Below are 22383 nucleotides of genomic sequence, written 5' to 3' on the forward strand. Positions count from 1 at the left end.
TCATTGCAGCGGAGAAGCTCCGCTGTCAAGAAGGAGCTCTACTGTCAAGAGGAAGAGAGCCTGCAAGTGGAGTGTAGGACCACTGCTTCTTCAGCAAGAGTGAACTCTGGAGTCGGAAATGCAGGAGCCAGCGAGTGAATCAGAGCCGAATGACAAAAATGTCCTACTCAGAGACCTGTGAAGAAAGCGTTGGAGGAAACAAAGATATTCTTGGATAGGATCTAATGTCATTTTATTTGTCCAGCTTTTTATTTTATTTAGAAGATACATATTCTGTAACACATAAAATGTAAGGCACTTTGTAAGCGTAACATTATTTTTTAGGAACAACCACTTTATACAGGATACAATGCGGTGCTCTCTGAAATACCACAATAAGAATGCAATTTAAAATTTGGTTGAGACACAGTATACACCAGAAGCTCCAGTAAAATGTGTGTGCTATACACTTGTTGAATCTTGCTAACTGTGAAAAGGAGCACATGCTTGTCTGATTAAGTGCACTTGATCATAATATTGTTCATCTTCGGTTTGAGCTGGTAAGCACAGACTTGGAGATTACACATAACTTATCTTTGTAGTTTCCAAAATTAAAAACTTGGCATCGCTGCTACAATCAAGGAGAGGTAAGAATTGGAAAACCTGAAAGTGGACTAGCCAACCCATTGCTGGACCATGTAGAGGTCACCTGGCCCACTAACTTTCACTATGTCTCTAACCGTGACCGCTCCATAGAACTCTTAACTTGGCACAGGTGAAGGAGGAAAGTAATACATGTTTGCGAACTCCTGGAGAAAAAAAAGCACATTTGAGTTTCCCCCCCCCACAAACAATGCCAAATTATTCTCCAAAATGAGCCTTGTTCTTGGCATTACAGTAACCAATCCATTACTGTAATGCATACTATTGAAAAATATAAATTAAGCTGAATTCAAGGGACCCAATTCAGATATAGGTGGCAGTGAACAATTATCTAGTTCTTGGACGAACCACTAAACCTGGACGAGAACCCACCACAAAAACGTCATTCCTTAAGCAGTGGAAGAAATTCCAGTAGTAGATCCTGTTTCAGATTCAGTATTTGCTTTAGAAATGAGGATTTTCCAATAACATTCAATTCTAAATCAGAAAAAGTTTCAATCAGCAGATCCTCATAAAAGGAAGGAAAACTTTACATTCAATTGCACACAAGTGATGAATCTAATATCTGAATCGTTAATGCAATTTAATAAGTTTTCACAAGTTTTGCAGAATAAAATAGTAAAACCTATTTTTCCATCAGTGGTTAGCTGTGAGCAGACTAAAAGAAGAAAACCTTTTAAACACATACCCACCAATGCTCAGAAAGAAAAATACATGCTGCCATTTTGTTTTATGGATTGTGTTGCAAGCAAGATGTTGACTTTAACATTATATGGAGTGATAAAACCAGAAATAAAGTGTGGACTTAATAGCTTTTACCATTTATGCTACACCAACTGGCAAAATCGTCTTGGGCAGGATTAACGATACCAAAGTTAACTAAAAACTAACAGTGCTGAAGAAGTTCTGTGTTCCTGTGTGAATGTCTTTCTTGGCAGTCCTCAGAAGAATTCATGCACCTCTCGTTTTGTAGCTAAAATCCTATACCTCATCCTATTACAAAACAAAACGTCACTGGATGTCAAAGCCCAACCCACTTTTCAATAATTGGCAGGGCATCACAATCATTAAGTATGGCATGTGCTAATTGTGGCAATGAGACTAACAAGAAATGGAAAATAAAAACAAGGTGCCTTCAGGCCACTTTATATTTCGGAGATAAGAACTAAGTTCATTATCCCACTCCTATTTTATATCATCGCACATCCACTCCCCTTAAACCCTCCCCCCTCCCCCCCCCCCCCCCCCCCCCCCACACACACACACAAAAAGGTACATATCAGAGCAAGGCTCAATTTCAAAAGTGGGTAAAAAGGCACATAACAGTTAAACCCCTTCCAAGCTACGTATCTGAGGTGGTAAATGCTATTTGTAAAGAAGAGAATTGAAAACCTGAGCTGTTGCTTCACTGGAATTAGGAAAATCAGAGGAGTCCGATCTGCTGAAATAGGCATCTTAGCAGACACCCAATGATTCCAACCACATAATCTTCTTGGACTGGGAAAGTTTCTCAGTTGTGGGAGGAAAGCAAGATGTAGATGTAGAAACAGAGTCATATCATCACTCTATAAGTTTCTTGGCTCTTGTGTTTGCAGTTTCAATACGATCTTTGTTGATTTCAGCCTGGTAAAAAACAAAAAACAAACAATAGGACAAGAGAAATTACCTCAAATTACTGTAAAAACATATGCACAAAAACGTCCTTTGAAATCGCTTCTCCTGTATCATTCCACACTTCACAAACAGAAATGTAACCTTTATGAGCACTCTAGTTGTATGTCAGTAGATGCTCTCTACCCAGCCGCTGAAAAATTAACATTGTAGGACTTATGTAAATTAACTCCGGTTTCAAACGTGTATCTTTCCTCACAGCCCACTATGCCCTTTCTTGTACATAACATGATCACCCCACTTCAGGCTGGCTAATAAATTGACCTTTAGTCGACACAGAGATGGAGATAGAAGACGCTTATGGACTAAAAGCAATGAGAGGTCATATCTTTCCCTTACTCGTTTGGACTACCCTCTTCCCCTGACAACATATTACGAAACAAAGAAACAATGCTGGATGAGGGAGACATTAGCATACTCAACGGATTCGACAAATATTCTGCAAAGTAGATCCTGGCAAAACTGGGATCACACATTAATTCAATATTGTCACAAAACACATTGGGAGTTAACGGGGCTCGGCTTCAGATCTGCCTCTTCAGAAAATGTCATTGGAATACCTCCATTTTGGTGAAATACACATTTTGGCTACTTGAAAAAAATCAGTTATATTTCGTATATATAATGTTGACAAGCATGTCTATGCAATAAGTCTCGCATTTGTGAAACGTTGAGCTATTGGCATTGTAAATGAAAAGGCCTTTTATTTATAAGTTTACTATTTGTAAACAGATAAAAGGCATTGTCATTTACAATGCCAATAGCTCAAGTCAAACATATTAAGCTAAAGCGCGGGCGCCGCAATTGCTTCAGAAGTAAAGAAAAATATATATTTTTTTCTATTTATTTAATTTTGAAGCAATTGTGGCACCCGCGCTTTAGCTTAAGATGTTTACAGCTAAACCGTGGGTGCCGCCATTGTAACAAAAGTAAGCAAGTAGAAAAAAAATGCGGCTGCATGCTTTTTTTCCATTTATTTACTTTTGTTACAAGGGCGACACCTGCGCTTTAGCTTTTTTTTTTTCTTGAAAATCCGTTTTATTGACTTTTCACGCACAAACAAAAAAAAGAAAATCCATTACATAATAAACAATTTAACATCCTTTTGGAATAGGAATACCCCTACATTATTTAGCAATTCGCTGCCCCAAAAGCAAGATAGTTTGTGGGACCTGAGAGTGGGAGAAGCTAAGAAGTGCAAACAATGTGATAAAGATTGCAAAACATTCTCCGCTGAGACCACATATTGATCTTCTATAGGTTAATCCACCCGCGACTGTCTACATATAAAAAAATAAAAAGGAAGAACTATACCCAGAAGGATCATCATGCACTCGAGTGTAAGGCCAAAGCAAATAAAAAAATAAAATTAAAAAAACACAAATCAGAAAAGTGACTCACAGCTATAAAACTGCCAAAAATGAAATTTACATAAACTAAACAAAACACCTAACAACTGCCAGGGGTCCACGTGCTTCTATATGAGAGAGAAAATATGTAACGATTCACCAGATAGAGACGGGGGGAGTGGGGGGATGGAGCCAAGCGGAAGTGGGGGGGCGGGGGGGGGGGGGGAGAAGGTGGGCACAACGCCCCACCCTAAGTGGGAGGGATGGAAATGGGATCCCCCCCAGTGACAATCGCACAGAACATCCTAGACAGTAGACTCCGGCGAGTCGGTTCCCTCAGAACGGTCTGATACATGTCAGGCCTCCCAGGTTCTAAGGATATCACCCCATGGTTCCGCATATGGTCAACGCCATTTGGTAATCCTATCTTCCGCAATCAGGGCCCGCTCCTCTGCTCTAGCCCAACATGAGACATCCGCCTCCCATAAGGTCACCGGGGGGGATGCGCAGATCTCCAACCAAGCGCTATCCGTCTTTCAGCTAAAAGGAAGGCCAGATCAACAAACCTGTGTCCTAACTTACGGGCTTTAGGTCTCGGGAAAAGGCCCAACAGGCAAACCTCAGGAGAACACACCAACGTACGGGACAGCACCCTATTAACAATTTACAATATTCCAATCCAGTAAGCAGAGATTCTCGGGCAAGACCAAATCATGTGGTCGAAGTCCGCATCTTCCAACAGACACCTGGCGCAGGACATATTGACTCTACTATAAACCACATTCAACCTGTGTGGGGTAAAATATGTTCGATGGAGTATATTAAATTGAAGGACTTTAAAGGCCGTATTCCTCAAGACTTTCTTGTGGCCCCTCAGGATTTTCTGCCACTCCTAGTCTGACAGACTCCTATGCAGTGTCCCCTCCCATTGCGCTCTAAGGCTTGATAAATAACTCGGACTCAACTCCAATATCGCAAGGTAGAGCCAGCGCACCAGGTGGCCCGCTGAACCCAACGTCACCACCGCATGGAGGGCCGGGTGGGTCTCGGGTTCTACCGTGCCATCTCCCCACAGTGCTTGCATCGCCCCTCTTATTTTATGGTAGTTTAAGAATTGCCCTGCCGGGAGTTCGTGATAGTCTAATAAATCATCCTGAGGGAGCAGCTCCCCATCCCTGTAACAGTCTCCAACTGTCAACACGCCGGCTTCCTCCCAACCCGCCAGTTGGTGCTGTGATAACGGGGGACCCATCCCAGTCTGAGGAAGACACACCAGCGGAAGACTAGGGGTGTATAAAAAACTAGTTCTGAAACACAATGTGTACCTATCCCAGCATCGAACTGCCACGGAAAGCAACACGCCCATGTGGCGAAGTTTCTGACATTTGCAGAGAAGCCTGGGAAAGAGCTCAGTCTGCACAGAACCTGTGAGAAGCGGCAGTGTGGCCAAGTCTCTGCCATCAAGCCATCTGGCTAGCCACTGCAATTGCCCCACGAGATAATAGGCTTCAGAGTCCGGGGTCCCCAGACCACCATCTACTAACGGGAGATGCAGCGTCTGCAAGGATACCCTATTGCGGCCACCATCCCACACCAGATCTCTCAAGAGTCCGTCTAATAGTTTAAACCAGGATCGAGGTATCAGCACTGGGAGGTTAACAAAGTAATATAGTAGGCGGGGCAGGACCACTATTTTAGATAATGCCACCCGTGCCATAATTGGCAACTTAAGAGTGCGCCAAAAGGCCACATGCCCCCAAAGTGCCCGCAGGGCGCCCCCGAGATTCCCATTCAAATAAATCTGCCTGTGCATGATAGACCCGTATCCCCAAATATTTAAACGATATCGGCGCCCATTCTATGGTGGTCAGTAAGGACAGGGGACTGTCCACGGAGGGGTGCAGCAGGAACACAAAGGGTTTCTTCCCATTGACGCGCAGGCCGGAATAAATGGCAAATTCTTCCAGGATGGTCAATATAGGGCGGACCCCTGTGTTACATCCTGAAGATAAATCACGAAGACGAGAGGACAGCGAGGAGTCGAGGAGGAGAAGACGGAGACAACGGGAGAGGATTGAGAACGTCAGACAGAGACAAAGCGGGAGCAGAGAGCTGCTCGACGGACCAAGTGAGCGTTGGAGAGGAGAAGCCCAGGACCGAAGGTGAAGACCGGATCACCAGTTAAGAGCAAAAGAACCCGAGGGAAGGAACAACAGACATGGCAGCCGTGAGTCAAGGCCCAAGGCAAGTACTGTCCACGAGTGAGTGGTTAAGACGAGCGGGGCTCGTCTTATGGGTTCTTGGGTTTCTTTTTGATAGAACACAGGCGGGGTGAACCTGAACCTCTTAAATAGAGGCCGGTGGGAACAGGAACTATCCTAACCACTTTTCACCTAAATGCCAATGATGCACTGGATTTGATGGAATAAAGGATTATAAAGAGTACGAACTAGTATTATATCATAACCACAAGTGGTGAATGGTGAAGGGATATTCATTGTAGAGGACTGTTTTGCTAATAGCAACCTACCGGTTTATTTTTCCAGAGGGTCCCCAAGAGAAGGAGGACGGGGGAAAAGAGAAGACAGAAGAAAAGACTATACCTCTAGAAGAAAAGAGTGTTAACTTCTTTTGAGAAGTACACCTATAATAGGAAACCCACATAAGGGACTGAGGGCAGAATAAAGAACCTCATAGTAACAAGATATCTGGTCTCCGCTTTTTCTTGTCCTGTCACAAACCTGTTTAAAGTACTGTTTAAATACAGCCCTGACATTGAGAGTTAATTGGTCACCCATTTATTATTTTTTTATTTTTACCCATTTAGTGCAGTTGACATTAGTAAATGGGTCCGTCAACTGTACTGCAGCGTTTTCCAAGGGGCCAGTGCCTGAATGGTACACCTATATAGCAGATAAACATTTGTACTTGACAATGGAGTTGCTGGAGCACACATATATAGGAAAAGAAGGGTGTGCAGTGAGCACTGAGCTAGTATCACAGCTAGTACCACAGGAAGAGAGGTTATTTCAAGTACCAGATTCTGAACCACATGTATCTGTAGGGGGGAGCACCAGGTTTCTACCCTAACGATTTGGGCAAAATGCTCAAACGCCTTAAGGACATATCTAAAACTAAGGATTTTACAATTCCTTTGGGGAATTTTGTCTGTGTTGGGAGATAGAGAAGGGTGGTGTTGGGCATTGTGTAAGCTAAGAAATGACATGACTGCAGTTTTTGACAAGCTTGAAGGGAATTGCTGACTAAAAACAAGGTTCTAGAGCAAGTGAATCCAGAGGTTTGGGCAAAACACAAAAATAAGTTGGATTATTAAAAACATGCCCTTCCATAAAATGACACTTAAAAAATGCAGAATGACCTTAGGTGCATCGGTACAGAGTGTCACCTGAGGCAAGGGAGGGAATACAACCGGGTATTGAATCTTTCTTGCAATAGGGTATCATTAAAAAGACCTCTAGCCCCTGTAATAGTCCTATCATTCCATTGCCCAAGGGCAATACTGGGAAGTATAGGTTCATACAAGATTTAAGATAGATAAACAACATTGTGGTTCCCTTAGCACCTGTTGTGCCCGACACCACTATATTATCTTCTATAACTGAAGAGGCAGAGTACTTTTCAGTCACAGATCTCTCTCCTCTGTGTTTTTCAGCATTAGAGTCCATCCAGAGAGTGAGTACCTCTTTGCCTTCACAATAAAAGATACTCAGTACATTTTCAGAAGACTTGCTCAGGACTTCACCGAGAGGCCTGCGGTCTATGTGCAGGCAGTGAAGAGAGACCTGGACAGCGTTCACCTGGGAAGTGGTAGCGTCATCTTGCAGTACGCGGATTGTCTCCTTGTGGCATCTCTATCACTTGGGGCATGTGAAAAAGACACTGTAACTCTGTTGAATCACCTCCAGGCGAGAGGACACAAAGCCTCATTGTCAAAATTCCGGTGCTGCCGAAAAAGGACTTACCTGGGTTGTGTGATATCCAAAGGTACACGCCGCATATCTCCAGACAGAATAAAAATGATTCAGAGCATGCAGCCCCTGTCCACCAAGAAGGGAATGATGTCCTCCCTGGGGATGAGGAACTACCACCACCAGTGGATTCCAGAGTACAGATCCTATGATGCCATCATGCGACAATGTACACTAAAAGATGCTCCCAACAGCAATGTATGGACTAATGAACTTGCAGACTGTTTCAAGAAACTGAAAGAGATATGGAGTACTGCGCAAGCCCTGGGGCTGCCTGATTTCAAACTGCCCTTCCATCTCTATGCGTCAGAGCAAAATGACACTACAAATGGTGTGCTGACACAGGAGCATGGCTCAGGAAAAGATCTGTAGCATACTACTCTGTGACTTTGCTTGCAGCAGTGACTGGGCATCCAGCTTGTTTGAGAGCAGTGGCCGCAGCAGCTGGGATAGTAGAGAGGATGACTCCTATTGTGTTGGACTACCCTTGTATTGTTTATGTGCCACATTCGGTACAGTCGTTGTCATCTGCAGCAACTCAACATTTTTCGGAGGGCAGGCAAACAGGGTATGAGGTCACTGTGTTGTCTAACACCAATATCATCATTAAAAGATTCCTAACTATTAATTTGGCAACATTATTATCTCCAACAGGTGATTCAGATTAGACCCCTGACCATGACTGTGTTGAGGTTGTAGAAACATGCACCACACCAAGACCAGATTTGCAGCAAACACCTTTAGAAAAGGCAGAATATCAGTGCTCCAGCAGACTAACAACACAGATTACAGGGCAGGGTATGCTATAAGAACAGTAGATACCATAGTTGAAAGTGCAGCACTCTTCCCTGGCACATCTGCCCAGAAAGCCGAGCTGTATGCTTTAAAAAGAGCATGCATATTTGCTGAGGGAAAAAATGTTAACATTTACGGTGACTCACATCATGCCTTTGGAGATGTCCATGATTTTGGTCAGCTGTGGCAGTGTCATGGTTTCATAACAGCAGCAGGACGCCCCATTCAAAACTGCGCCTTAGTAAAAAACCTGCTAAAAGCAATACTACTACCCAACAGCATAGCAATAAAAAAATGTGAGGCACACACAGGAGCTAATGCTAAGATAGCCAGAGGTAACACCATGGCTGACACAGCAGCAAAAGAGAGAATGTTACAGCCAGTACAGATGGTGCCTTTAATGGAAAAAAGCATTCCAAATATACAGCTCATTCAGAGGCAGTTGTTGCTAGCTGATGTGCAGGAAGCACAATGGTTGCAACACAAGATGAAAAGAGAGCGTGGATTGATGCTGGATGTGAGCAGAATGATGAGGGACTGTGGGTCCACCGTGATGTGAGGCCTGTGGCCCCATGCAGTATGCTTCTGCTCCTTAACAACCTTGCTGAAGGACCCACTCACATGGCACAAGGGGGGTGAATGCTTTGATTAGACAATGGTTTGCACCAAACAGCTTTCACTGCACAATGCTGCTCCCAATGTCTTGTTTGTGCCCAACATGCTACAGGTTAATCCCCTGCTACCTATGATCACTTGGCAGCACCACATGGTCCCTTTACCAACATTCAAATCGATTTTGCACATATGCTTTCAGTGATTTGATTCAAATATTTGCTGGTATGTGTGGATCAATTTTCAAAATGGGTGGTAGCGTTTCCCACAAGGAAGCATGATGCGACAACTGTTGTGCGATGCATGATAAAATATATCATACCCCGGTTTGGGGTTCCCCAGGGCATAAATAGCGATAAAGGGGGTACATTTGTGGCTGTAGTAGTGCACAAGATGTGTGACTGTTAGGGAATAGAGTGGAAACTGCATGCTCCTTACTACCCCCTAAGGTCAGGTCAGGTGGAGAGAATGAACTCCACAATAAAACATAAATCAGCAAAAACAGCTGATGCAACAGGCTTGATGTGCTGCCTTTAGCTCTGCATGCCATAAGAGCGACAGTCTAGAACAACTCTCTTCCCACCCCCCCATGAGGTACTTATGGGGCGGCCTACGTCGTGGGGTTGAGGTTGCTTCTCACAGCATCTCAAGCAGCACTGCTATGGACGAATGAACATATTTCTGACTACGCTGTACAGTTGTCAGTGGTCTTGAGGCGTCGCAGTCTTCAGGATTGCCCCATCCTTCCTCAGAACACTCAGACCACGTTAAACCTGGATACATGGTCATGGTGAAAAAAATAAAAGCGGTTTCTCATAGTTCTAGGTGGACCGGACCCCACATCATTCTCCTGTAACTCAGACAGCAGTAACGGTGCAAGGATGTCCTGAGTGGCAGCACGAAACAGGATGCAGAGCTGCACGAACAACGCGTGAGGCCAAGGTACCTAAAACGGATGAGCACCAGCCACCCGTGGAGCAGCGCGACACACCGGACAAGGGGGAGACAGACCAGACCATTCCAAAGAACAACGCTGAGGGGCCATCATCAAATGTCACAGGGACGAAGACACCAACAGGTGCTGTGGAGTGAAGCACGTAACACAGTCTAAATGAAAAGGAGATGGTCTCCACCTGTAGAAAAATAGACTGAAGAAGACACTGCAGGGCAGATCTGTGAAAATGCCCCTGAACAAGACTACGGACCAGGAGAAGAAGCAGATGACAGCACACTGCAAGCATTTTCATTATTGACACTTAGAAAAAAAAAGTGCCCTGGAACTGAGACAGAAAGACAATGCATAACTATATTTATCACTTTCAAGAACATGCATTGCATGGAGAAAAAAAAATATTTTCTAGTACCTTACTATTGTGGGTGCTACCTTTATTGTAACAACCTGCTGACCATCCCCCTCATTCCAGTACATGAGAAAGTAGCCCACTCTTTAGGTCATGAAAATTGCTGGATTTGTAAAGAGTTACCGCAGCGACCCAATTACCCTATATGAGATGCCTGTGCCTATACAAAATTATGCACAAGGAAAAGGATGCCTCATATCCAATGTAACTTGGGATTGTGGAGAAGGAAGGATTGGATGGTACCCACGTTGTACCATACTGCCAAATATTCCAGCCCAATACCAAGTGTCACCTAGGGTGGAAAACAATGTCAAGGAAAATGCATTTCCTGTATGTAGAACGCATCATGTTTCAGGATGTAACCCAGCTTTCCGATACTTAAGACATATAAAAAGTAGCAATTGTCCTAACATATTAGAATTTGATGATAACACAGGTAATTGGAACAAAAGGGACAGATAGTAAGTAGGAAATGAACAGCTTCGGTACAAGGAAAACAAGTGAACTACACTTTACATTACAGGAACATCACTGTAGATGGAGAGACACTGTTAATAACACCTGATGGTCTTCAATATGATCCATTAAGTAAGCAAAATAATGATTATGCTAGTGCACCAAATGTGATTTCTGAAATATTAGAATATCCCTTTTGGTCAGCTCGCTGCTCATTAATGGCACTGTGGGCAAATGTTATGCTTATAAATTCTTCATGGATTGACAACAAATGGTGTGATCAATTTCAAAACACTTATCCTGCGGGGTAGGCCTTCCTCTCAGTAAATATCACAAACTGGACACACAGTTACACGGCAGTATGTATTTCATATGTGGCACTAAAGCATACAAGCTGCTTCCCTGGCACTGAGAAGGTATGTGTCCTATTTCTTATCTTACACCAAACATTTCAGTCGTGCCGCATATTGCAGCTCATGAGCCATTACATTTGGGGAGTTTTGCTCATAGATATAAAAGATATGCATGCACCTATTCTGGAGGCCAGACAAAAGTCTATTCTTTGAGCTAATGTGTATATTAATTCCTGGATATGGGGTATACGATTTAGAATTGGCCCTTGTTAACAAGTCTGCTGAGCTAGCTATAGCATTCAATGAAACAAGAGATGCACTTCAACAGTTGCAGATAGAGATTAATTCAGTGGCTACCGTGACTATTCAACATAGAATTGCACTTGACCTCCTGACAGTACAAAAGGAGGTCTGTGTGTTTTACTGAATTCCTCTTGCTGTTATTTTTTAAATAATGGTGGAAACATAGCAAGGGATGTGGCACAAATTAAGAAGGAGCTCAAATATTCTGTGGAGCAGACAAAATTACAGATTGTGATGATTAGTTCTGGCTATGGTCATGGCTAACGGGATGGTTAACGAGCTTAGTTCTAGCACTACTGGGTATAGTGATACTATTGTGTTTCTTTAGTGTTGTTGCTCCATGGGATAGCAATTGTGTAGTAAAAACATCCATTAAATTTCTGCAGTTAAAGTTTTACCTCCTACAGAGCAGGAGCTAGCCTGCAGATATCTTAGAATACAACAGGACGTAGAGGAATCACACAAAGAAAACGTTTGAATTAATGGCTATAGATATATTACATAGAAATGCACTGAGTACTAGTATATCATTTTGTGTATGTTGAATAATTAATACTTCTTAGATGCGTCTATGCACCAATATATGCATGTTATTTAAAACACTATTTAATGGTGTAATGCCATTCAAAGATATGTACTTTATTGATACTTATGTTTATACCATATATACATTTATTTATTTTTTACAATGGTATATGACATGGCTATCATAAAGGGGGGATATTATGGGGAAAAATCTATATCCATATGTATGCATCACCCAGATAGGGGAATCAATTCCAATTCTCCCCCGCACTATCTCAGACCCATTGAGCTAGCTAGGTCTGTCTCTGACGAAACTGCTTGCTCTGTCCTCCACAGTGCTTCCCCCTCCTTTACAAATGTATTCCAGCCTGACCCGAGGGCCCTTTACTGCCCTATCTGACACCTCCTTGGTAAACAGCTGTCAACAGAAACCACACTTTGAGGCCTTCCGTCTTTTACAAGTTTAGCTCAACCTATTTTCTGTTCCCTTAATTACGTATACTACAATAAGTATATTTTGCACTGTCTTGCACTTGTTCGGCAATTCCATTTTCTATATACCTGCATATGGACTTCGTCCCATTCTGGGATTTTTACGGGTGACAGCACTTTCTTACATATATTAGCACCCCACAAAGTCAGACTCGGGGCAGAAGAAGCTTGTTCCAAGACGCAACACTGGGATGTGAGTCTGCCTTGGCATGGCAATAAGCATTGGTAGCTGCAAATACATTTCATCTGTTTCAGAGCCTGCCTGGTGTCTGTTTTCTTTGGAGGACTGGAAGAGTTATTTCCTCAACAGTGAGATGATTCAATCATTACTGGTATCTTATCCTGCTTACATAACCAAGAATATACTCATATTTGTTTATAGATTGTCACAGATAATGAAAATACCAATCATTACTGGGATCACAGTCACAAGAGTACATGAAACTTTACATACAAAACCAACGGAAAAACGTAAGAAAACGTGATACAGACTAACCATTATAGTCCCGTTATTACTAAGTTCCTTAAACCTTATATAATCTCTTTGAGACAACAAGCAAGATTTGAGAAAGCAATGTTTATTATTGAGCCAAAGTTCCGAAAAGGCTGCAGTTTTGGAGCCAGCAAGTATTATAGGCAGTCAGGAGTGTTCAATATTGATGCATCACTTGTGAATACAAAGACTGGATAAGGATATAGCTGAACTCACTTGAGAGAGCCTAGACTATCAGACAACTACTAATGATGGCGAGACCATTAATAATCCAGAGAGAGCAACTCAAGAATTCTGTACGATAACCAAATTACACAAATTAGCAAACATATAAGCAATTACAACAAACAGCTCACATATCCCTTACATGACAAAAAGTTACATCCAAGCCAACCTGGCCCGCAAATTAAAAAGGATCACCCATGCAAGAAACATTGTGACTTTTCAAAATCCTAGGTTTCTAGGGGTTTAGATCAAAACACCTATCTTAAGAGTGACAAGTGCAGGTTATTTACAGTGTGGACTGATTACTATCCTTAAGGACCCTAACAGGCAAACTTTATTATGCGGCAGCAAGACAGTACAAGGGAAAGGTAAAAATCTGACTCCGTATACACCAGACAAAAACACAGATAGCACTAGCGGGGTGATTACAGCAGATAACCATGCCGTCAAAGACAGGAATACAACGACTTTAGCAACCACATTCAGCTTCTCACAGTACGCGCTCCTTACTACCGACATTGCTGTTCTCAGACTTATGTTTTGTTCCGGCTGAATGCTGAGATTTCTTTCCCCAATACATTTTGGAATGTTCAGTTTCTTCTGTAAAACGAGATTATACTATTTCTTCAACAACATCTTTCAAGATGCCACAAGTGCGTGCTTACCATCCTCATTTAATCCACCTCTCATACCATGCTGAAGAAAAAACATTTTTTTAAATGCCCTAAAATACATTGAGAACTATACTAAACAAAGCTATTTATACACTCTCTACGACTGAAGTCACAGCCCTAAATAAATTTACATGAAACCACCAGATTAGGATAAACCCAGCAAAAAAGGATGGTAGGATCATGATCTAAAAACAGACAATAACCAAGAAATAATGAAACATTACATATTACAAAAAAATACTTCGAGATCCCTCTATTGACATTAACAGATTGACAAGAGACTTACTGATCGAGTTGAGTACTTAAATATATTGTGTTAAGAATGAACATCCTTTTTAAAAATAAAATAAAAAATAAACCACATTTGATCTATACTTTACCCAAGACACACCTGCAACTACAAAATCAGCCACATAACCAGAGTGGGTTAATCTATGGCTCGGTCTTAGGACCTATAACAATACACTGCTTGGTTCATAAAAGAGCTTTTGCCACTTGTCTGTGCACTTTAGTGTCGCAGAGTCCCAGGCACATATTAGGGATAGTACAACAATATTAACAACACAGAGGATATACACATTTAGGTACCATTGATATTCTAAACCAGTGCTTCCCAATCTTTTTAGAACCAGGACCCAATTTTTAGAACGGCAATCTGTGGCAACCCACTTAGCTTTAATGGACATGATTTTTTTAATGTAATAGCGACAATTGTTTATAAATGTCACAATTGTGGCCAAGATATTGAGCTCCCAATAAAAGGTGCAGGAACTGCACTTGAGTCTGGAGCTTGAACACTTTTCTTAATGGGGTGCTGCCCCATGGCATCTATTCACTAAAATCACAAGGCTTCTGAAAAACCTTGGTGTGAATACCAGTGAGTTTAGTAAATTAAAGTAAACCCTTCTGCAGCTGAGTAAGGGGTAAGGCCTCTTATTCATTTCTGTGTTAAAAAGAGGCCCAGAGGGGCATTTTGGAAATATATATATCAGTTTTATATAGTGTAACATGGCCCAAGGTAATGGAGGGGGGGTGGACACTTTACATGAGCGACAGATTACATTAGACAAGGTCAGATTAATTTGATCATAAAAACAGGAGATTAAGTGATTTGTCCAGAATCAAAGGATGCTGAGCCAGTGCCTGGCATTCAACCTGGTTGCCCAGATCCAAACCCAGCACCGTTGGCACATATTTCTCAATTTTGTGGGTGAAAGTCATAAATAAGTAGTATGATTGTGTATAATCATGTACAACAAGTACGTCGAAAAGGCTTTGTGAAGTTAAAAAGCAGAAGCAACGAATACTGGAAGGTTCGCCTAGAGTCTTGCTTGGGAATACCTTGTAAGGGATTGTTTTAAAACTGGACTTAGGCACACTGTGCACCAGTGCAAAGGTGCTGAACAAACAGGTGTAATAATTTTAAATATTACTTCCATATAGACCTAGACTTTCGTGATCAACAGTTTGGGAAAAGCTGCTCTAAGTGCAATAGGGGATATATTGGACACTCACCCTCATCCCACACAGATACCCACAGAACGTATTCTAGCCTTGGCTGACATTAATGGGTAGTTATTACCTAGATTTCCGATTTGAGGAACTAGGGCTATAGGTGTCATCTGTTAATAACTAAAAGTAAAGCTGGTTCCTTGATTTATGCCTAGAAGAGGCTTTATGTTAAACTCAAAAGTTCTTTCGTTATCAGATTTCTTTGCTGTAGTAGGTCAACATTTTGCCCTCGTTAAGTTATAGCCTGCGGGCTCTCCCCTGACGTTTTCCTAATTCTTTGAGCAGGTGAAAATGTTCCATTTTTAGATATATCAGTCAGCTTCACTTTTCAGTCCAGGTCTGGTTCTAATTTTTGTTCACAAAGGACGAGCTACTTACCTTCGGTAACAATGCATCTGGTAGATACACAGCCTAGCCGCAGATTCCTGAACTTAGAATATCCCCAGGCGTCAGACTGGATCCGTAAAACTTTCCGCAGCAGCACCTCAGGGCGCCGGGGGGGGGAGGGGGTAATCCACGAACGTGACCGTCGGTGGAGCAATATATGCCCCTCCCGGCACGCTGACGTCAGTTTTCGTTGGAGAACCCTTTCCGCGCCACCACCAAAAACTGTGAGAATATGGGAACAGTGTGCGAAAAAGATGACAAAGAAAAAGAAATACAGCACCATAAAGGACAGTGCCAGGCACTGTATATTGAAAACTAGTGAAGGGAAAGAGCAGAGAACCGCTCTGAGAAGCAACCCCGCAAAAGCGAAGGCTAAACCTCCCCCGGAGGCAGAAGAAGATGTGAAAAAATATGATGGCAGATGACCAAGTCTGCAACCACAATATACAACCGTGAAGGACAAGAAGTCTGGAACACATGAGCAAAGACAATCGACCCCAAAACGGTACCAGAAAGGGGCGCCGTATTCCCAGTAAGAGACCTATAGACTGAGGCAGAGCCAACAGACTCCAACCCAATGGACCGCAGGGGAGGTAAGAGACCCCAAGGCGATTGAGAAGGGGATAGCAGGGGCAGGGGGGAAATTAGTAGATCCCACACTGGACAACCCAGGCCATAGGGATGTAGAAGGACACATGACATGAGCATACCGCCTAATCACGAGAATGGGCGGAGTAGAGCAAGCAAAACAGAATGAAGCATTCCGTCTAGGAGTGAAGTGAAAGTTGTCACCCCGCAGAAAGACAAAGCCACCCGGAGGGAGGCAAATGCAGGGAGCCCAAACTGAAAAGGTCCTCGCAGAACGGGGGAGGACGGGCAGGTGTTAAGGAATCTGCGGCTAGACTGTGTCTCGGCCGCAGATTCCTTAACTTAGAATAGATACCAAAGCCATACCCATAGAGGAGGCGGGTCTGCGACTGGACCCTATGACAGAGTCAGCGCATACCGGTCCAGTATGCACAACAGTGGAAAAACGCACTGTCGAACCCGCACAAACCAAGATACGTGGGGCAGCATTGGCAGGATGCAGACCCATGGCCAGAAAGTGCCGGTAGTACCAGAAACACAAGACACTCTAGTACGCAGTCGCTCTTTCACAAGACATGTGAGAGGGCGGACGGCAACAAGCAGAAGCACCCAAAACAGGACTACATTAAGAATGATAGTCATGTGGAAGACAGGAACACACATAAGCATACCATGTGGATGCTAGAACCACACGAAGTATAGGAAACCCCCCTGTAAAGTAGCGTGAGCAGCCCAGATGTGAAGGATGCATTAGCAAGTAGGCAACCAGTAAATAGGGGTATCTGGCAAGCTGGACACCCACACAAGAGCTCGTAGTATGAGCAAACCACGAAGACCAAGGACACAGCAGGAAGGAATGTTGCCTGCGCGACTCCGCTGTGTGAAGTGCACAGAGTAGATATTATACGCATAAAAATGATGTGGTACATAATACAAGACAAGGGTACGCGAAAAGTAACAACAGTCATGTGGAAGCAGAATTGGGCAGGACAATGTCCAGATCGGTAAGTGACATCAGCCGCCCGCCCGGGAGAAGCCACGGTCCCCCGCTAGACAGATGAGGAGATGGAGCCAGACACAATAGTGGAAACAGTCAGGACCAACCTAATGGCCCAGGGACCCACAACGTGAGTATTCTGAAAAGAACACTCCCCTTGAGAGTGTTACAGCAGGAACCCAAAGCAGAAGTGTGGAAAACACCTGTGCGGAAAGCAGCAGGGAAAGAGGAAACCACTCCTGTTGGGAAAATGCCCAGAAATAGAGGGCACAAGGCAATGTACAGCATAGACATACATGGCGAAGACGCCACCTTCAAGAACAAGTCCAGACAGGGCTGAAGTACGAGAAACCATCCTGAAGAGGGGAGGTTAGAACGAGCACCTCAGAAGCGGAAGAAAGAACGTAAACACCCTATGATAACGAACCATACCAGGGTGCACTCCCAGTACACGCAAACACTAAACAAGCATGCCACGCAGTGGCTCTGCCCTGGCGCCAAATGATGGCAGGGCATCAGCCGTAGAGGAACTGTGCCTGAACGGAACAGAACAAGAGCCCCAAGGGACAGTGGCTGACGAAAAGAAGAGCAGCCAACATGGACAAAGAGGAGCACAGCGATGCTGAGAAACGCCCCTGTGAAAGGCAGGTGAGGAAGAAGCCTTCACGGTAAGGAACCTATACGAAAGCCTCGAAGTACTACGGCCAACCGTACACCACAACCGTAATGAAAGTATAATAGAGCGACGCCAACCTGTGGGTCGCATACAGCAGAAAGAGAAGACAGAGTGATCCACACAAGACCTTCTGTTAGGAATACTCCACAGGAGCGTACCAAGCCTTCCTTGTAGGAAGGCAGCTACACAACAACCATCAAATACCCCACATAGGGTAAGTGTTAGCCCCGGCAAGGGGGCCTCCTCTGGAGCCAAGCTCACAGACAGAGGACTGAAAAGAAGGTAGAACCAGCTGAACAGCTGTACCGACCAAAGGCAAACATGGCGGAGCATCCGCCCAGACCATCTAGGTATTACGTCATGAACCCAGTGTCCAAAACAAAGAAGGCAACGCTGCCCATCAAGAAAAAGCAACAAAGTCACACAGCGTGTGACAAAGACAGGCCACAAGGTCGAGAAAGCCAGGCGGCAAGGGCCAGAAAATCACGGGAGACCAGACATAAGGCGGGAGACCACTAAATCAGCGCGACAATCTAAACGGTCCACACGATTGAATGGCATATCCCGCAGAGCATCCCGAACGTTGTCAGGAAAAAGACTATCGCGCAGCCATGCATGGCAGCGCAAAGCAACCGACCGGGCCACTGCTCTATTAACAGAGTCGGTAGCGTCCAGGGCCAATCGAATGGAATATTGTGCCAAACCCCGGCCATCAAGAAGAAGACGATGCAAGTCAGCTTGGGGCCCTCCTGGGAGAGAAGGAAGAAGGAGCTTAATCAAGTCCCAAAGGGCAAATGAAGCACGTGCGAACACGCAAGACGTGTTTAAGGCACGGATGCCCGCACTAGCGGAGGCAAAAATGTTGCGCCCATATGTCTCCAGCCACCGAGACTCCCTAGTGGGAGAGAGCAACGGTAGAGCGAAAGAAAGCTGCAAGGCGAAGGCCACCTGGACAACCACACCCTGAGCTCTAGGGTGAAGGGACAAGCAGACTGGCTCGTCTGGGGCCGGGCGATGCCGGCGAGCAATGGCTCCATCAACAGGGTCACCAGACGAGGGCCGTGCCCAGGTACCAAGCATGATATCAAACAAAGCCACACCAAGGGGCAGCAAAGGCTCCACGTCCACAGGCTCCACGTGGAGGAGATCCAGTAAAGGATCAGTGGGAAGGGAAACCCCAAGGGGCTGCAAGCGGAGAATATCCGCAGCCCTGACAATAGCCCTCGCAAAGGCCGCACTAGCCTCTGTCACCATTCTGGGAGGCGGCAACAAACCGTCGGTCGGTGATGGTTTAAGGCTAACTCGTCCACTAGAGAATAAAGGTGGAGCAGCCTGGGGTTGATCCAAAGGCCAAGGAACACTAGGCACCTGCACCAAGGGGCTCTGAAACGACCCTGGGCATGGTGAGCCCAAAGGGAACACATCCTCCTGTAATCGAGGAGCCACCAGCGTCGACGGACTCAGAGACGGCGTCGCCTCGACGTCGAGAACCTCCAGAGGGGACTCGATCCCGGCACGGATGGACGGCGACTCGACCTCCACCTGCGGGAAGGAAGGAGAATGTCAGGGCGTCGAACTCGGTGCCGCAGCAGACGTCAGCGCAGGAAGCCGCACAGGGCTATGCGATGACTGGACGGGCGGGCTGGACGGACGAGTGGGATTCCCTTCCGGGCCGTTTCCGTCGACCCTGTGGCCAGGGTGTAGTATATGGGAATGGTAGGACATGCCCTGATGTGTGTGGCATGTCCTGATAGTGAAATACTGCCGATTTTGTTTTTCACTATTGTAAGGCTATATGTTCCCATAGGATAGCATGGGGAGTTTGCTTATGACATCTTATAAACATAACTACCCCTGGGAACAAGGTCGGAAAGTAAAGTTTAGTATGCCTGAACTGAGAATGTTAAAATGCATCTTTTAGTGAGGGTGATTTTTATATTCTGCGTTTGAAAATACCCCTTTAAAAAGTAGGTATTTTCTTGCTTAGCCATCCAGTGTACCTCTGCTAGGATATATGTTGCCTGTTTGGCTAGGGAGTGACAGGGGCTAGGTATGTGCAGTGGCTCCAGAGAGTCTGGATGAGTCAGGGCTGGGCTGAATGAACCTGGGCTGCATTTAGAGTAGGGGAGGAGATTTCCTTTCAACTGAATGGGCCTGGTCTGCCTTCCACCATGCAGTCTCCACCTCCAGCCGAGAAGCTGCACCAGAGAGGAAAGAACTGCTTTTGACTGAGCATAGGGCTGCTCTGCACTAGAGAGAAAAGATTTACCGTCTAAAAAGAGGGGCCCAGACATTTAGATCACTTCTGGGAATCAAAAGGAGCCTTTGCCGAGGAGAAGAGCTGGAGAAACTGAGGAAGAATACTGACTCTGTGCTGTTTGCTGTCTGGGGTTGGCCTGCAGTGGCTACTTTCTGCAAAGGAAAGAGAAAAAGACCTTACTGTTTACTGTGTCCTCTGCTTGAGTAAGGTCTCCAAGAGCTTGAAACTGAGCTTGCCTCTTGTTCTGAAGTATCAGGGACACAAAGATTTTACCACTAGCTCCCCTGAACTTCCCTGCTGGGAGTTCTTACCAGCCAAGAGGTGTCTGCTGTTGTTTTGGACCTCTGGAGGCTGTTTGCCACTGATAGCTGGAAAAGTAACGCAACTTCGGGAAACGTGACGCATCCGCACCAGTTTCCGACCAATCACAAAGAAATTGTCGCAGCGCCTGACCGCGGCTCGTGAAAGGGCAGCACGCCGCATCGAGTGCACCGATCTCCGAAGGCCGAGATCACCGCACCGATTCAGATGCTAGCCCTGCTGTGCGGCTGCAAGAACCCACACATCGTCGCATCGAGGTGCTAAGACTGTTGCATCGTTAGGGGCAGCAGTAAGAAACCGACGCATCACTTCTCCATGCAGTAAGAAACCGACGCATCACCTCCTCTCCGGTAAGGTACCGACACATCACCCCCCCTGCGCAGCAGTAAGGAACCGACGCAACACCTCCCCGGAGCAAGGAACCAATGCATCACCTTGCCTGAGTGTAAGGAACTCATGCATCACCTTCCCTGTGACCCTTTTTGTTGTGTGCTCAATGCATCCAAGGTACTTTGTGTGAAAAGTGCTGCGTCTGCAAGTTGCTTTGAACTGAACTATTTCTACCATTTGAAAGTCCTATTTTTATTACTGTATTGTGGATTTGTCGTTTTGGTCTTGTTTGGTTCAGATAAAGATTACATATTTTTCTAAACTGGTGTGGTGTCCATTTGTAGTGTTTTCGCTGTATTACTGTATGTGTATGTGTTCACAAATGCTTTACACACTGCCACACGCCCGTCTGCTCATGCCAAGCTACTAAGGGGGTGTGTGCAGGGGTTATTTTAGAAGTATATCCCCCTCACCCTGACTAGGAAGAAGGGTCCCTACTTGGACAAAGGTACCTACGTCTGCCAACTAGAGACCTCCCATTTTTAACATTTGTGGCAGCGGTGGGATCTGGACTTGCATTTGTGTCTTACATACAGCGATTGCTGTACACTACTAGTAGAGTGCAGACCATCACGCAACCACATACAATTGGTGGGACTTTTTCCTTGAAATGTTTTACAACTTGAGAACTGCCAATTTTCACCATGAGTAAACCAGCATCACTTGCATCTGTGGATATTGAATTTGAAGAGGATAGGGTTGAAACCTACACTGTGCCACAATTGAAATCGGTCTGCAAAAAAATTTAAATCTCAGTAAGAGGCCTCAACAGAAAGGAGGAATACCAAAAAGCACTAAGTGTCTGGTTGGAATCATGGAATGCTAGTGAGCAGACCGAGGAGCCTATGGTGGACGAGGAGATTGTAGATGGGCAGCAGGATGAGCTATTGGGTGTGACTGGAGGGAAATTGCCGTCCAAGGGGGCTGCAGTGTGTTTTCAAAGGGTCGGTCTCCCGAGGAGTTGAAGGACAGAGAAAGCAGCAGAGTGCATGAGTTGGAGCTTACAAAGCTCAAGTTGGGGAAGGAGTGTGACACGGAGAGTAAGAAATTGGACTTTGAGAAGCAGAAACTGGCCATGGAAGAGAAAAAGATGCTCTTAGAGCATGAAAGAGGTTTGAGGGAGTTGTATCTGAAAGCAAAAAGTACAGAGTTTCATCATCAATATCAATATTTCTTTATTCGGCAATTCATAAAAAGCCATAAAAGATATTGTTACAGAATTTACAGGTTATAAAATCGTCATATAAAAAACAGTAAATTACAGTAAATTACAGTAAATTCATCACGTTGTTAAAAAGAATAAAAATTTAAA

At 44.6% G+C, this 22383-nt stretch overlaps 1 protein-coding gene across 1 annotated transcript in view; it reads right to left on the reverse strand.

Moving 5' to 3' along the window:
- Nucleotides 1-215: 215 nt before the first annotated feature.
- Nucleotides 216-22383, reverse strand: part of SNAP23 (synaptosome associated protein 23) — a 200675-nt gene continuing 178507 nt past the window's right edge. Inside the window, exon 8 of the mRNA XM_085627067.1 lies at nucleotides 216-2265. Coding sequence (XP_085483193.1) covers nucleotides 2203-2265 — 63 coding nt within the window. The 3' untranslated portion in view covers nucleotides 216-2202. The remainder of the gene's footprint in view (nucleotides 2266-22383) is intronic.

The sequence above is a fragment of the Triturus cristatus genome, chromosome 9 (assembly GCF_964204655.1).
Source record: "Triturus cristatus chromosome 9, aTriCri1.1, whole genome shotgun sequence".
NCBI classification, from domain to species: Eukaryota; Metazoa; Chordata; class Amphibia; order Caudata; family Salamandridae; genus Triturus; species Triturus cristatus.